This window comes from Neophocaena asiaeorientalis, unplaced genomic scaffold (assembly GCF_003031525.2).
Source record: "Neophocaena asiaeorientalis asiaeorientalis breed wild unplaced genomic scaffold, Neophocaena_asiaeorientalis_V1.1 scaffold524, whole genome shotgun sequence".
NCBI lineage: Eukaryota > Metazoa > Chordata > Mammalia > Artiodactyla > Phocoenidae > Neophocaena > Neophocaena asiaeorientalis.
Genome location: NW_020172144.1, coordinates 1,512,316 through 1,530,588, shown reverse-complemented (window position 1 = coordinate 1,530,588; position 18,273 = coordinate 1,512,316). Strand labels below are relative to the sequence as shown.

At 34.7% G+C, this 18,273-nt stretch overlaps 1 protein-coding gene across 1 annotated transcript in view; it reads left to right on the top strand.

Annotated features, from left to right (window-relative positions):
* CATSPERE (catsper channel auxiliary subunit epsilon) overlaps positions 1 to 18,273 on the top strand; it is a 238,213-nt gene that overhangs the window by 46,766 nt on the left and 173,174 nt on the right. Inside the window, exon 7 of the mRNA XM_024754501.1 lies at positions 2,818 to 2,892. Within this exon, the coding sequence (XP_024610269.1) occupies positions 2,818 to 2,892 (75 nt within the window). The remainder of the gene's footprint in view (positions 1 to 2,817; positions 2,893 to 18,273) is intronic.

The following is an 18,273-nucleotide window of genomic DNA, read 5'->3' as shown; positions in this document are numbered from 1 at the left end:
ATATATATATATATATATATATATGTATATATATAGCTGATTCACTTTGCTATACAGCAGAAACTGACACAGCAGTGTAAAGCAACTATACTCCAACAAAAAAAGAGGAAAAAAATGCTCATAGTAGAATTGCTCATAAAATTCATCCATCCCAAACAGAAGGAATCCAAATGCCCATTAACATAAAAATTGAAAAATTGTGGTATTTTCACATAATGGAATTTTAAATAGTAATGAAAACGAATGAGCTCAGTTGTGAGCAGTAACATGAATAAATCCTAGTTACATAATCTTGAAAGGAAAAAGTAAGCAGGCCCTAGGGGGTTATGTGTGGGCTGATCAAGTTCAAAAAACTATCATTATATTAATGAAAAACCAACACAGAATTCAGGAAGGTGAGTACCTCTGGGCAGAAACAGGGAACCTGAAAAGGGAGGAATGTATAAGTAAATGAAAGATATTTGTAAGATTCTAGGTCTCGAGTTGGATGGTGGGTTCTTAGTTTTCATTTTACTAATTTACAATTTAAATAATTGCATAAAAGAGGGTCATGCCAATAACGATAGTGTGTCATGGACTGAGGATCGTGATTATTCTAATAATGTGTCTGTATACCTAAAGTCCAAACAAAACAAAGAGCTCTTACAAATGATAAGAATATGGTAAGTGCCAATAGAAGAATGTAAAGAAGCTATGTACACAAAAGCAAATCTAACAAACATGAAAATATGCTGAATTTCACTTCATCTCAAGAAAATTCAAATTAACAATGAAGTGTCACACTCATCACACTAATAAAACTTGAGCAAGGGAAAATAACTATTGCTAGAGGGGATCTGGGCAAAAGGGTACACTCAAACATTGCTGGTGGAAAGTGTGAGTTAGAGCCTTATTCACATTTTTGGATAGCAATATGGAAACATCTATTAAAATTAAAAATATATATACCATTTGGATCAATAATCCCACTCCTGGGAATCTACTCCACAGAAATAAAACTTCTAGTATATACGGCTGTATGGAAAAAGATCTATATTTTGCAGCATTGTAATAGTGGTAAAGCAAAACAAAACAAAACAAAACTGGAGCCACAGTAAATCTCCATTATTAGAGATATTGATCTGTAAATTACAGTATAAGCACATCATAGAATATCGTTCAGGCATTATAAGTGTTGACTGGGAATTTCAATGATGTATACTTGAGTGAAAAAAAGGGAGAATGTGGGAAGTGTGTATAATGTGATCCAATTTTGTTTTTAAAAAAGAACGTCTTAAGATGCCTCTTTTAAAAAATATATGTACGCATGTATTTGTGTTTGTCTCTGCAAATGCATAGCATGGAAAAAAATAACAAAAAGTAAATACTAGTTGTTAACTCAAATTACATAGGTTGAGAGAAGATTAATATAGGTAAAGGGAATATAAAAGGGAGGAAGGGAGGGAGGGAGGGAGGCAGGAAGGGCAGCCATATATAGGGACAATATAGAATCTAAGGCAAACAGATTTAATAAGATAAAGAGGAATGCCATATAATTATAAAAGTAATAAAGTTTTCATATGTACATATATATGTCTATGTTACCACCACACAGATCAAGATATAGAACATATAGAACATTCTTTATGTTAAAAACTTCTACAAATTAATAAATAAAAGACTAAAAGCCAGATAGAAAATGAGCAAAGGAAATGAACAAATAGTTCACCAGACGGGAAATAGAAATAGAACTTGAATATATGGAAAGATGCTCAAACTTTATCATGATAAAGGAAATGCAGATTAAAACTGCATCAACGTACCATTTTTCATCCATCGACTGACAATATCCAAATGTATGACAACACATCATGTTGGGAAGGCTATGAAAAAAGAAGAGATCTCATACATTGCTGGTGAGAAGGTATATTGTTGCAACTGCTATAGAGAACAATTTAGCAGTATCTACAAAAATTACAAATGCATATACTCTATGACTCAACAATTCCACTTTTAGGAATACTCAAAAGTAGAAAATAATATATGTTCAGAGTTGCTCATTATAACTTTGATTGTAATGGCAAAGGATAAAAACAAATATTTATTAACAGGTTACTTGTTAAATTATGGTTCCTCCATAATTTGTAATAATATGTAAAATAATATGAAAGATTAATGAGAATATTTAAAGTTCTCTAAGACATAACTTTAAGTGAAGAATATAATGTTCAAAAGTGCATTTAGCACACTAGTATTTATATAAAAAGGAGAAAAATAACACTGGTTATGCACAAGAATTTTATAGAAATACAAAAAAACTTACCAATAGTAGTTACTTGCAGGGTGTAGTAGACTTGTGGGAACTGAGTGATGAAGTACAGGGTGGGAGGGGCAATTTTCACTGTATTTTTAATATAATTTATTTTTATAATAAATTGTCTATTCAAGAAGAAAACAATAAAAAAATTAGCTCTACATCTATTGAAATGGGTATGGTGTATTAAGTGACAAAAGCACATTATAAGTAACATGAATAGTGTACTCTCATTTTTGTAAAAAGTGTATGAGTGTGTGGGGAGGCTGCTGTGTCTGTGGGTGTAGAAAAAGACATATAAGCATTCGTACAAAGTTTTAACATTAGTTACCTCAGGAGTGTAGAGGATGTTATTAATTCTTTGGACAGTTTCTCTTGTTAAAAACAGCATGTATTACTTTTGATATTTTAAACTGAGATATACGAAATTTCAAAAACAAATAAAAACATTTTTTGGTTATGTTTTGCCACAACTAAAAATTTGTCCAAAGTGTCAAGAAATGCAACCACATTTTATTTCGTAGGTTATCATATGGATATACGATCCAGAAAACGCAGACCCTAGTGAATTGCTATGGAATGCAAATGAACCTTCCCTAGTAGGTGGAAACATTATTATTATCATAGATAAAATAATACGCTACATTTCTCTTTTAAGGGCTGTGAATAATTTATATTAAGCAGCCTAGAACTAAATACATTTTAATAATCCATTACATTTAGTTTAGTCATTATAGTGACTTTGAACTTGTGCTCGATTTCTACAATTATAAATCTTTCTTTAGAATTCTTACTGAGCATTCTCTGTATTTTCTATGACTTCATTATTCACAAAGAGGCTGACCATTAAAATGCTTTAAAGATGTTTCTTGAGTATCTTTGTTGAAGTCATCCTTCAAAAATCTGTCTAGTCCTTTACTGAATCCTTTACCACTTGAGACTAATGATTTTCCTAAAAGTGCAGCCCAGTGAATAAATGTCCTTTCTTTTATCTGTTACAAATTTACCTCTCAAGATTCAAGTTCTGTCTTCTGTTACAATCAAAATGTATAGAAGAGAAATGTAAAATGAGAAGTTTTAGTTTCTTATGGGATTCTTTATGTCTTAATGAGTCAAGATATGATTTTTTAATAGCATACTGTCATGCCTCATGGTAATCAAATTCACAAGAGATGGACTGATAAAATGAATCAATTAATTGTTTTATTTGGCAATAAACTTTAGAGGGAATAAAATATATTAATGGTAATTAAATACTTTAAGTGTTACTTAATTTCTAATCTTTTAAGTGAAAATATGCACAATTTAACATTATTTAGTTCATGCTAAATAATCATACCTAATACTTTACTTTTTTTCTAATTTCCATGTTTATTCATGATCATGTCATTTCCTTAAAAGATTTCTCCATTACAAACAACATAGACTCTTTTTTTTCTCAATTAATGCATTTATTCATCCTTTTAATCCATACATTTTTATTGTGGGAAAATATACATAATATAAAATCTACCATTTCAAACATTCTTATGAGTACAATTCAGAGACATTAAGTAAATTTCCTTTTTTAAAATTTTTATTGAAATATAGTTGATTTACAATTTTATGTTAGTTTCAGGTGTACAGCAAAGTGACTAAAATATATGTATATATTTCCATTTGGTAATCATAAGTTGGTTTTATATATCTGTGAGTCTATTTCTGTTTTGTGTATAAGTTCAGTGTATCTTATTTTTAGATTTCACATATAAGCATTAGCATATGATATTTCTCTTTCTCTGTCTGACTTACTTCACTTAGTATGATAATCTCTATGTCCATCCATCTTGCTGCACATGGCATTATTTCATTCTTTTTTATGGCTGAATAATATTCCATTGTGTATAAATACCAAATCTTCTTATCCATTCATCTATCAATGGACACTTACATTGTTTCCATGTCTTGGCTATTGTAAATAGTGCTGCTATGAATATTTAAGTGCGTGTATATATATATATATATATATACATTTTTATTTTGAGGTAGGTTCCCTCTATGCCCACTTTCTGGAGAGTTTTTATCATAAATGGGTGTTGAATTTTGTCAAAAGCTTTTTCTGCATCTATTGAGATGATCATATGGTTTTTCTTCTTCAAATTGTCGATATGGTGTATCACATTGATTGATTTGTGTATATTGAAGAATCCTTGCATCACTGGGATAAATCCCACATGATCATGGTGTATGATCCTTTTAACGTGTTGTTGGATTCTGTTTACTAGTATTTTGTTGAGGATTTTGGCATCTGTATTCATCAGTGATGTTGGTCTGACATTCTTTTGTTGTAGTATCTTTGTCTGGTTTTAGTATCAGGGTGATAGTGGCCTTATAGAATGAGTTTGGGAGTGTTCCTTCCTCTGCAATTTTTTGGAAGAGTTTGAGAAGGATGGGTGTTAGCTCTTCTCTAAATGTTTGATGGAATTCACCTGTGAAGCCATCTGGTCCTGAACTTTTGTTTGTTGGAAGATTTTAAATCACAGTTTCAATTTCATTACTTGTGACTGGTCTGTTCATATTTTCTATTTCTTCCTGGTTCAGTCTTGGAAGGTTATACCTTTCTAAAAATTTGTCCAGTTCTTCCAGGTTGTCCATTTTATTGGCATAGAGTTGCTTGTAGTGGTCTCTAAGGATGCTTTGTATTTCTGTGGTGTCTGTTGTAACTACACCTTTTCCTTTTCCAAATTTATTGAGTCCTCTCCCTCTTTTTTTTTTTTTCTGTGGTACACGGGCCTCTCACTGTTGTGGCCTCTCCTATTGCAGAGCACAAGCACCGGACGCTCAAGCTCAGCGGCCATGGCTCATGGGCCCAGCCGTTCTGCGGCATGTGGGATCCTCCCAGACCGGGGCACGAACCCGTGTCCCCTGCATCGGCAGGCGGACTCTCAACCACTGCGCCACCAGGGACGCCCCGTCCCTCTTTTTCTTGATGAGTCTGGCTAATGGTTTATCAATTTTGTTTATCTTCTCAAAGAACCAGATTTTAGTTTTATTGATCTTTGCAGTTGTTTCCTTTGTTTCTATTTCATTTATTTCTGCTCTAATCTTTATGATTTCTTTCCTTCTACTAACTTTGGGTTTTGTTTGTTCTTCTTTCTCTAGTTCCTTTAGGTGTAAGGTTAGGTTGTTAACTTGAGATGTTTGTTGTTTCTTGATGTAGGATTGTACTGCTATAAACTTCCCTCTTAAAACTGCTTTTGCTGAATCCCATAGGTTTTAGATTGTCGTGTTTTCATTGTCATTTGTCTCTAGGTATTTTTTAATTTCCTGTTTGATTTCTTCAGTGATCTCTCAGTTATTTAGTAATGTATTGTTTAGCTTCCATGTCTTTGTGGGTTTTATGAGTTTTTTTTCCCTATAATTGATTTCCATTCTCATAGCGCTGTGGTCAGAAAAGTTGCTTGATATGATTTCCATTTCCTAAATTTACTGAGGCTTGATTTGTGCCCCAAGATATGATCTATCCTGTAGAATGTTCCATGCACTCTTGAGAATAAAGTGTAATCTGCTGTTTTTGGATGGAATGTCCTATAAATATCAATTAAATCTATCTGGTCTATTGTGGCCTTTAAAGCTTGTATTTCCTTATTAATTTTCTGTTTGGATGATCTGTCCATTAGTGTAAGTGAGGTGTTAAAGTGCCCCACTATTGTTGCTGTTGACTTCCTCTTTTATAGCTGTTAGCAGTTGCCTTATATATTGAGGTGCTCCTAGTTTGGGTGCATATATATTTATAATTGTTATATCTTCTTGGATTGATCCCTTGATCATTACATAGTGTCCTTCCTTGTCTCTTGTAACGTTCTTTTTTTGTTTGTGGTACGCGGGCCTCTCACTGTTGTGGCCTCTCCCATTACAGAGCACAGGCTCCAGACATGCAGGCTCAGTGGCCATGGCTCACGGGCCTAGCCACTCCACGGCATGTGGGATCTTCCCAGACTGGGGTACGAACCCATGTCCTCTGTGTTGGCAGGTGGACTCTCAACCACTGGGCCACCAGGGAAGCCCTGTTCTTTATTTTAAAGTGTATTTTATCTGATATGAGTATTGCTACTCCAGCTTTCTTTTGATTGCCATTTGCATGGAATATCTTTTTCCATCCCCTCACTTTCAGTCTGTATGTGTCCCTAGGTCTGAAGTGGGTCTCTTGTATACAGCATATATATGGGTCTTTTGTGTCCATTCAGTGAGCCTGTGTCTTTTGGTTGGAGCATTTAATCCATTCATATTTAAGGTAATTATTGATATGTATGCTCCTATTACCATTTTCTTAATTGTTTTGGGTTTGTTTTTGTAGGTCCTTTTCATCTCTTGTGTTTCCCACTTAAGAGAAGTTCCTTTAGCATTTGTTGTAGAGCTGGTTTGGTGGTGCTGAAATCTCTTAGCTTTTGCTTGTCTGTAAAGCTTTTGATTTCTCCATTGAATCTGAATGAGATCCTTGCCAGGTAGAGTAATCTTGGTTGTAGGTTCTTCCCTTTCATCACTTTAAGTAGATCATGCCACTCACTTCTGGCTTGTAGAGTTTCTGCTGAGAAATCAGCAGTTAACCTTATGGGAGTTCCCTTGTATGTTATTTGTCAATTTTCCCTTGCTGCTTTCAATAAAATTTCTTTGTCTTTAATTTTTGCCAATCTGATTACTATGTGTCTCGGCGTCTTTCTCCTTGGGTTTATCCTGTATGGGACTCACTATGCTTCCTGGACTTAGTTGGCTATTTCCTTTCCCATGTTAGGGAAGTTTTCGACTATAATCTCTTCAAATATTCTCTCAGGTCCTTTCTCTCTCTCTCCTCCTTCTGGGACCCCTATAATGCAAATGTTGTTGCGTTTAATGTTGTCCCAGATTCTCTTGTGTTTCCCACTTAAGAGAAGTTCCTTTAGCATTTGTTGTAGAGCTGGTTTGGTGGTGCTGAAATCTCTTAGCTTTTGCTTGTCTGTAAAGCTTTTGATTTCTCCATTGAATCTGAATGAGATCCTTGCCAGGTAGAGTAATCTTGGTTGTAGGTTCTTCCCTTTCATCACTTTAAGTAGATCATGCCACTCACTTCTGGCTTGTAGAGTTTCTGCTGAGAAATCAGCAGTTAACCTTATGGGAGTTCCCTTGTATGTTATTTGTCAATTTTCCCTTGCTGCTTTCAATAAAATTTCTTTGTCTTTAATTTTTGCCAATCTGATTACTATGTGTCTCGGCGTCTTTCTCCTTGGGTTTATCCTGTATGGGACTCACTATGCTTCCTGGACTTAGTTGGCTATTTCCTTTCCCATGTTAGGGAAGTTTTCGACTATAATCTCTTCAAATATTCTCTCAGGTCCTTTCTCTCTCTCTCCTCCTTCTGGGACCCCTATAATGCAAATGTTGTTGCGTTTAATGTTGTCCCAGATGTCTCTTAGGCTGTCTTCATTTCTTTTCATTCTTTTTTCTTTATTCTGTTCCACAGCAGTGAATGCTACCATTCTGTCTTCCAGGTCACTTATCCGTTCTTCTGCCTCAGTTATTCTGCTATTGATTCCTTCTAGTGTATTTTTAGTTCAGTTATTGTATTGTTCATCTCTGTTTGTTTGTTCTTGAATTCTTCTAGCTCTTTGTTAAATATTTCTTACATCTTCTCGATCTTTGCCTCCATTCTTTTTCCAAGGTCCTGGATCAGCTTCACTATCATTATTCTGAAATCTTTTTCTGGAAGGTTGCCTAGCTCCACTTTATTTAGTTGTTTTTCTGGTGTTTTATCTTGTTCCTTCATCTGGTACATAGCCGTCTGCCTTTTCATCTTGTCTATCTTTCTGTGAATGTGGTTTTTTTCTCATGTATCTTTTTGAGTTATAGTTTTCCCCAGATATATACCCAGGAGTGGGATTGCTGGATCATATTGTAACTCTATTTTTAGTTTTTTATGGAACCCCTGTACTGTTCTCCATAGTGGCTGCACTGATTTACATTCCCACCAACAGTGTAGGAGGGTTCCTTTTTCTTCACACCCTCTCCAGCATTTATTATTTGTAGACTTTTTAATGATGGCTGTTCTGACTGGTATGAGGTAATACTTCATCGTAGTTTTGATTTTCATTTCTCTAATAATTAGAGATTTTGGACATCTTTTCATGTGCCTGTTGGCCATCTGTATATCTTCTTTGGAGAAATGTCTATTCAAATCTTCTGCCCATTTTTTGATTAGGTTGTTTTTTTGATATTGAGCTGTTTGAGCTGACAAACAGCATAGACTTGAGTCTTAGACTATTAACATGACACACAAAGCCCTGAGTATCCCATCTCTGCCACTCTTCTCTGGCTTTAGCTCTCCACATGTCCTGTCTCCAGCAGCTGCACTCTGCTGTCTCCCTTTACACTTCTGCTCTTCCATGAGTCTGTGTCTCTGCTTATGCCATTCTCTCCACAGGAACTGCCCATTCCCTTTCCTCATCTAGTCATCTTTAAGTCTCAAGTCAGGTATTGCCTCCAAGATGCCTGCCATGACCAAATCAGGGATTTTGTTACATGAGTAGTTTGCAAGGATTATTGTAATATTGCAGTTTTGATAAATCATCCACAAAATAGCTCTGGCAAAATATAAATTATCTGTTTGGGCTTTTATCAACCAATAGATAATGTGCCTAACAGACACCCACATCCTAATTCTACCTCTGACTCCATTCTTCATTCTCTTCCTTAACCCTTTACCGTCCCTGAGTTTGAACTCAAAATAATCCCTTATGTTTAACTCATTTCTATACTTTATTTCGCCTTTGAACCTCAACCCACTTCTGTCTCACATCCCTATCTGAGCCTTACCCTTTCCCCAACACCCACACCAGGGAAAAGAGAACCAGCAGTAGCATGTGGCTCAGGGATGGGGTACAGGATAACTTATTTGTACATGTGGTTAAATAACTATTAAAAGGCTCAGGTTTTAGTTTATTTGAGGTTTTTTTCCTTCACCATTTTAACTATGAATTACATCATAAAGAAAAAACCATAAAAGCTAAGTATCCAGTTTAGTGAATAATAATAAATAACTACTATCAAGTGATGAAACACTAACAATAGTACAGAAGGTCCCCATATTTTCCACCTCCGTGAACATAATTTCTTCCTCCACAATAGAGGTGCTTGTATGGACATAATCCTTCCCTTCCCCTGGAGGTAACCATTATTCTGAATATTTTGTGATAATAATTGCTCTGTTTTCTTCTTTAGTTTACCACATGATTCCTAAATAATGCAGTTTAGTTGGTTTTATTTTTCTACTTTAAATAAATTGAATCATGCTTTATATACACTGCATATTGCTTTTTATTTTTGATCATAATTATATAAGATTTATCCATGTTATATATACCTATAGTTTGCTCATTTTCATTGTTGTATGTTATTCATTGTTTCAACACACCACACACATTTTTTATCCATTCTAGAGTCAATGAATTTGGTGTTGGGTTTTGTTTTGTTTTGTTTTCAACAAGTGTTGGTTTCCTTTTTCAGCTTTATTGAAATATGATTGATCTTTAGCATTGTGTAAGTTTAAAGTATACATGTGTTGATTTAATATACTTATATATTGTGAAATGATTACCATAGTAGAGTTTTTAAGACCTCCATCACCTCACATAGTTATATTTTCTTTTTTGTGGTAAGAACATTTAAGACCTACTTTTTCAGCATCTTTCAAGTACTTTGATAGAGTATTGTTAACTATTTTCACTATGCTATAAATTAGATCCCCAGAACCTATTCATCTTATAATTGGAAGTTTATACCCTTTAACCAGTATCTCCCCATTTCACCCACTGCTCAGCCGCTTGCAACCACCATTCTACTGTTTCTATGAATTCAGCATTTTTAGATTCCACATGAAAGTGAGATCATACTGTATTTGTCTTTCTCTGTCTGACTTATTTCACTTAACATTTTTAGATATCACATCTTCTTTATCCAATCACCCACTGATGGACAGTTAGGCTTTTCCATATCTTGGCTATTGTAAATAATGCTGCAATAAGTATGAGAGTGAAGGTATCTCTTCAATAGATGTCCTGTTTTATTTTCCTTTGGATATACACCCAGAATTGGGATTGCTGGATCATATGATAGTTCTATTTTAAATTTTTGAGGACCTTCCATACTGTTTTCCATAATTTCTGTACCAACTTACATTCCCACCAACAGTGCACAAGAGTTCCCTTTTCTCCATATCCTTATCAACATTTGTTCTTTCTTATTTTTTCGATAATAGCCATCCTAAGTGGTGTGAGATGCTATCTTACTGTGGTTTTGACTTGCATTTCCCTTATAATTAGTGATGTTGAGCACATTTTCATGTACCTTTTGGCCATTTGTATGTCTTATTTAGGAAAATGCCTATTAATTCCTCTTCCCATTTTTCAATCAGAGTTTTTTCTTTTTTTGCTGTTGAGTTGTATATGTTCCTTACATACTTTGCATATAAACCCTTTATCAGATGTATGACTTGCAAATATTTTCTCCCTTTCCATAGGTTGCCTTTTTACTCTGTTGATTATTTCTTTGTTGTGCAGAAACTTTTTAATTTGATGTAGTTCCACTTACTTATTTTCACCTTTGTTGCTTGTGCTTTTGGTGTCATATTCATATCCAAAAAATCATTGCCAAGACCAATGTCCAAAAAGCTTTTCCCCTATATTCTTCTAGGAGTTTTACAGTTTCGGGTATTATGTTTAAATTTCTAATCCATTTAAAGTTAATTTTTGTGGTTGGTATAAGGTAGGCTTCCAATTTCATTCTTCTGTACATGATTATAAATTTTTCCAGCAACATTTATTGAACAGACTATCCTTTCCCTATTGAGTATTCCTGGCTGTCTTGTCAAATATTAGTTGACCATATATGCAAGTGTTTATTTCTTTGCTCTTGATTCTGTTCCTTGCTATGTGTGTCTATTTTAATGCCAGTACCATACTGTTTTGATTACTATAGTTTGAAATCAGAAAGTGTGATTGCTTCTGGCTCTGTTCTTCTTTCTCAGGATTTTCTTGACTATTTGAAGTCTATTGTGGTTCCATACAAATTTTAGGGTTATTTTTTCTACTCTTGTGAAAAAATGCCATTGAGATTTTGATAGGGATTATATTAAATTTATAGATGGCTCTGAGTAGCAGGGACATTTTAACAATATTAATTCTTCTGATCCATGAACATGGGATATTTTTCCATTTATTTGTGTCTTCTTAAATTTATTTCATCAAAGTCTTATAATTTTCTGTTTACAGATATTTCACCTCCTTGGTTAAATTTATCCCCAAGTACTTCATTTCTTTGATGCTATTGTGAATGGGATTGTTTCCTTTATTTCTTTTTCAAATAGCTCAATGTTAGTATATAGAAATGCAACTGATTTCTGCATGTTGATTTTGTATTCTGCAACTTTACTGAATTTGTTGACAAGTTCTAAGAGTTTTTGGTGGCTTCCTTAGGATTTTCTAAATATAAGATCATGTTATCTACAAAGACATTTTTATTTCCTTTTCAATTTGAATGATTTTTATTTCCTTTTCAATTTGAATGATTTTTATTTATTTATTTTTTCTTGCCTGGTTGTTCTGGCTAAGACATCCAGTACTGTGTGGAATAGGAGTGGTGAGATTGAGCACCCTTGTCTTCATCCTGACCTTAAAGCAAAAGTTTTTAACCTTTCCCCACTGAGTATGATGATAGCTATGGGCTTGTCATATATGGCTTTTATTATGTTGAGGTAGATTTCTTCTATACCCAATCCACTGAGCATTTGTATCAAGAAAGGATGTTGTGTTCTGTCAAATGCTTTCTCTGTGTGTATTGAGATTATCAAATGATTTTTGTCTTTCATCCTATTAATGTGATGTGTCATATTTATTGACTTGTATATGTTGAACCATCCTTGCAACCCAGGGATAAATCCCACTTGATCATTGTGTATTATCCTCTTGGTGTGCTGTTGAATTTGGTTTGCTAGTGTGTTGCTGAGAATTTTTACTGAGAATTTTTGCTGAGAATTCATCAGGGATATTGGCCTCAAGTTTTCTTTCCTGTAATGTTCCTATCTGGTTTTGGTATCAAGGTAATGCTGGCCTCATAAAATGAGTTGGGAAGTATTCCCTCCACCTCAATTTTTGGGAAGAGTTTCAGAAGTATTGGTATTAATTCTTTAAATGTTTGATAGAATTCACCAGTTAAACTATCTAGTCCAGGTTTTGTTGTTTCTTTCTTTCTTTTTTTTTGTTTTTTGCAGTACGTGGGCCTCTCACTGCTGTGGCCTCTCCCGTTGCAGAGCACAGGCTCTGGACACGCAGGCTCAGTGGCCATGGCTCATGGGCCCAGCTGTTCCATGGCATGTGGGATCCTCCCAGACTGGGGCACGAACCTGTGTTCCCTGCATCGGCAGGTGGACTCTCAACCACTGCGCCACCAGGGAAGTCCTGTTGTTTTTATTGGGAGATTTTTGCTTACTGATTAGGTCGTCTTACTCATTATTAGTCTGTTCACATTTTCTATTTTTTCAGGATTCATTCTTAGTCAGTTGTATGTTTGTAGGAATCTGTACATTTCTTCTAGGTTATACAATTTTTTGGTATGTAATTGCTCACATTTTTCTCTTATGAGCCTTTGCATTTGTGTGGTATCAGTTGTAATGTCTCCTTTTTCATTTTTTATTTTATTTATTTGAGACTTTTGTCTTTTTTCTTAGCCTAGTTAAGAATGTGTCAATTTTGTTTATTTTTTCAAAAAGCCATTTCTTAGTTTTGTTGATTTTTTTTCTATTTCTATTCCGTACTTGATTTGTTTCTGCTCTGATCTTTATGATTTCTTTCCTTCTGCTCACTTTAGGCTTAGTTTGCTTCTCTTTCTCTAGTTATTTGAGGTGTAAAGTTAGGTTGTTTATTTGAGACCTTTTTTTTTTAATGTAGGCAAATATTGCATCCCTTTTAGTCTTGATTTTGATACATCCCATAAATTCTGTTATGTTGTGTTTATGTTTTCATTTGTCTTGAGGTATTTAAAAAATTTCCTTTGATCTCCTCTTTGACCCAATTATTGTTCAAGATTGTGCAGTTTAATTTGCATGTATTTGTGATTCTTCATATTTTCTAACTATTACTGATTTCTAGTTTCATTCAATTGTGGTTGGAAAAGATACTTGGAATGATATTTTTAAAAAATCAATTTGGACTTTTATTTATTTATTTTTGACTGTGTTGGGTCTTCACTTCTGTGTGAGGGCTTTATCTCATTGTGGCAAGCGGGGGCCACTCTTCATCATGGTGTGTGGGCCTCTCACTATTGCAGCCTCTCTTGTTGTGGAGCACGGGCTCCAGACGCGCAGGCTCAGTAGTTGTGGCTCACGGGCCTAGTTGCTCCGTGGCATGTAGGATCTTCCCAGACCAGGGCCCAAACCCATGTCCCACGCATTGGCAGGCAGATTCTCAACAACTGTGCCACCAGGGAAGCCCCCAGAATGATTTTAATCTTCTTAAATTTTTAAGACTTAAAAATTATTTTATGACCTCACATGTGATCTATCACTGGTAAGGGTAATTTTATAGGCAAATACAGAACAATATAACACTGTAATGGTGGTGCATGCATCACTTTTAACCCTCATATAAAAGTTAAAAGACAAAAATTTGTTAATAGATGAATAACACACAAAAAAGCTCTGACTACACGAACACAAAGGGGGCAGGTAGTAAAAGTGTAGTTTATTTATGTGATTGAAGTTGCTAACAACTTAAAATAGTTTTAACTATAAGATATTTTATGTAAGCCTCAAGTTACAAAAAACTAGTATATAGTTTCTATCAGGTATATTATTACAAAAGATAAAGAGAAGAAATCAAAGAAAAGCACTACAGAAATCATCAAATAACAAGGAAAACAGCAATAGGGAAAGAGAAGAGTAATACAACTGCAAGTCAGACCAAAAAATTAACAAAATGGCAATATTAAGACCTTATTTATCAATAAGTACTTAAATTCAAATGGATTAAACCCCCAATCAAAAGGCATAGAACGACTGAATGGATTTTTTAAAAAACATCCAGCAATATGCTGTCAACAAGCAACTCACTTTACATTTAAAAACACACATAGGAGAAAAGTGAAGGTATGAAAATAGATTCCATGCAAATTGTGAGAGAACTTTACTCTCCTCTAGGTGGTGAGATTATTTTCTTCTCTATTTATTCAACAAATATTTATAAATGCTGGTTTGGGAGGCAGAGCCTCGAGGCAGTAGTTCAGTTTTGGACATACTGGTTTGAAGTGCTTGTAAGTCAAGTAAGAGAGAAACACTCCCTGAAAAGGAGAAATTAGTCTAATGTTTCAAATGCTGCTGAAAAATCAATTAAGAAACAAAAAGATATTTATTAAATTTAGCAGCATGAATAAACATATATTGATGTTACAACTAGAATACTTTTCTAAAAAGTATAAGAAGTTGGGCGCTAGATAGTGAAATCTGCTAATGATAATTAATAGTAATAAAATAAATAGGCATATTCCTTTTAAAAATCATTTTGCTCAATTCATATCAAGAATTATTAAAGTGTTCATAACTTTTGATCCAGTAATCACATTTTCAAGAATTTAAGCAAAAGAAATAGTGCTAATGTAGAAAAGACTGTATCTGATAATGTCCATGGCAATAATATTTACAAAAGTGAAAAAATGAAGCTACCTAAATGTCCAATAGGGGAGTGTTAAGTAAGTAATGATAACTCACTCAATGGAGTATTATGCTGTCATTTAAAATGTCATTTTAAATGATATATAGACTTCAGGTTATATAACATGAATACATAACAGTAACCTACATTTGGTAAATCCTAAGAAAATATCCTAAATATGTTTTTTATACTTTTGATGATTTCTTTGTGGTAATTTTTTTCCTATATTTATAAAACCATCTTTAATGACCATGAATTACCGTATTAATGGAGAAACATATGTTCTTAAGCTTGTTGACATAATTATCTTAACTTTATCTTAGTCTATCCTTTTTTCTATCATCTTGCTGTATAGGTTGCTTGCTGTATTTTATTTCCATCTTATTCTTTGCTACATTAAGAATGCTCCATTTAGTCTTTTCCTTTGCAGGTATATGAAGGATAGTTGTTTTTAAAATTCTGAATAGTGAATAAGATTTTTAGAAAGAAAATTTTAATGATCTATTATTTATCAAGTATTTACCAGGCAAGTCTATTTTTCTCTATCAAAATCATTAAACTTGTATTCTTCAAGGAAGCCTTCCCTGACCACCATTACTACTCTCAAAATATAGGTTAAATCCTCCTATTAGGCAATCCCGCAGTCCCAATAAATACACACTTACTGGTAATCATTACAGCAATCTCAAATGTTCCTTTGTGGGTGGTTGACATATTTCTAGGAAATTAAACAGGAGCATTATTGAAGGACTCTAGACTGGCCCTCATTTATCTGATTTTTTTATTCGAGGGATTCCCCATAATGAAACTGTTGCCTCTATTCTAAAAGGACTTTATTAGGAATAATCCCAGTCAATTCAACATCCCCTTAAATCTCATGAGAAAAACAGGGAGAATGTCAGATCTATATTTATACTAACAGAATTTATCCTAGAGCCTCCACATATATTTGAAATATGCCTTGAAGGGTATGTTGTCTTGAAGTCAAGCTCATATAGAAATAATTTCAACAGATTAGTTTTAGAAACTCCATTTTGTATTTCATTGACATTAAAACTAAGGGTATTGAGGACCTTCAAGATGGCGAAGGAGTAGACATGGAGCTCACCTTCCTCCCCACAAATACATCAGAAATACATCTACATGTGGAACAACTCCTACAGAACACCGACTGAACACTGGCAGAAAACCTCAGACTTCCTAAAAGCCATGTGGCTGACAGAGACTTAGTGTTCCAGCTGGGTGTCAGGGCTGAGCCTCTGAGGTGGAAGAGCCAAGTTCAGGACATTGGACCACCAGAGACCTCCCGGCACCATGTAATATCAATCAGCAAGAGCTCTCCCAGACATCTGTGTCTCAACGCTAAGACCCAGCTCCACTCAAAGACCAGCAAGCTCCAGTGCTGGACACCCCATGACCAACAACTGGCAAGACAGGAACACAACCCCACCCATTAGGAGAGAGGCTGTCTAAAGCCATAATAAGTTTACAGATGTCCCAATGCACATCACTGGACGTGATACTGCCCACTAGAAAGACAAGATCCAGCCTCCTCCACCAGAATACAGGCACCAGTTGCCTCCACCAGGAAGCCTGCACAACCCACAGAACCAACTTTACCCACTGGGGGCAGACACCAAAAACAACGGGAACTACAAACCTACAGCCTGCGAAAAGGAGACCCCAAACACAGTAAGTTAAACAAAATGAGAAGACAGAGAAATATGCAGCAGATGAAGGAGCAAGGTAAAAACCCACCAGACCAAACAAATGAAGGGGAAATAGGCAGTCTACCTGAAAAAAATTCAGAGTAGAGATAGTAACAATGATCGAAAAATTGGAAATAGAATGGAGAAAATACAAGAAACATTTAACAAAGACCTAGAAGGACTACAGAGCAAACAATGATGAACAACAACAATAAATGAAATTTAAAATCTCCAGAAGGAATCAATAGCAGAACTACTGAGGCAGAAGAACGGATAAGTGACCCTGGAAGATAAAATAGTGGGAATAACTATCACAGAGCAGAATAAAGAAAAAAAAATGAAAAGAATTGAGGACAGTCTCACAGACATCTTGGAAAACATTAAACACACAACATTCGCATTATAGGGGTCCCAGAAGAAGAAGAGAACAAGAAATGGTCTGAGAAAATATTAGAAGAGATTATAGTTGAAAACTTCCCTAACATGGAAAAGTAAATAATCAACCAAGTCAAGGAAGCGCAGAGAGTCCCAAACAAGATAAATCCAAGGAGAAACATGCCAAGACACATATTAATCAAACTATCAAAATTTAAATATAAAGAAAAAATATTAAAAGTAGCAACGGAAAAGCAACAAATAACATACAAGGGAATACCCATAAGGTTAACAGCTGATCTTTCAGCAGAAGCTCTGCAAACCAGAAGAGAATGGCAGGACATATTTAAAGTGATGAAAGGGAAACTCTTCAACCAAGATTACTCTACCCAGCAAGGATCTCACTCAGAATCGATGGAGAAATTAAAACCTTTACAGACAAGCAAAAGCTAAGAGAATTCATCACCACCAAAGCAGCTTTACAAAAAATGCTAAAGGAACATCCCTAGGCAGGAAACAGAAGAGAAGTAAAAGATCTACAATAACAAACGCAAAACAATTAAGAAAATGGTAATGGGAACACACATATTGATATCTACCTTAAATGTAAATGGATTAAATGATCCAACCAAAAGACATTGACTGGCTGAATGGATACAAAAACAAGACCCATATATATGCTGTCTACAAGAGACCCACTTCAGACCTAGAAACACATACAGACTGAAAGTGAGGGGATGGAAAAAGATATTCCATGCAAATGGAAATCAAAAGAAAGCTGGAGTAGCAACACTGATATCAGACAAAATACACTTTAAAATAAAGACTATTACAAGAGACAAAGGAGGACACTAGATAATGATCAACGGGTAAGTCCAAGAAGAAGATATAACAATTCCTGCAGCAATGAGGCATTCCAACATAGGAGCACCTCAATACATAAGGCAAATGCTAACAGCCATGAAAGGGGAAATCGACAGTAACACAATAATAGTAGGGGACTTTCACCAATGGACAGATCAACCAAAACGAAAATAAATAAGGAAACACAAGCTTTAAATGATACATTAAACAAGATGGACTTAATTGATATTTATAGGACATTCCATCCAAAACCAACAGAATACACTTTCTTCTCAAGTACTCATGGAACATTCTCCAGGATAGATCATATCTTGGGTCACAA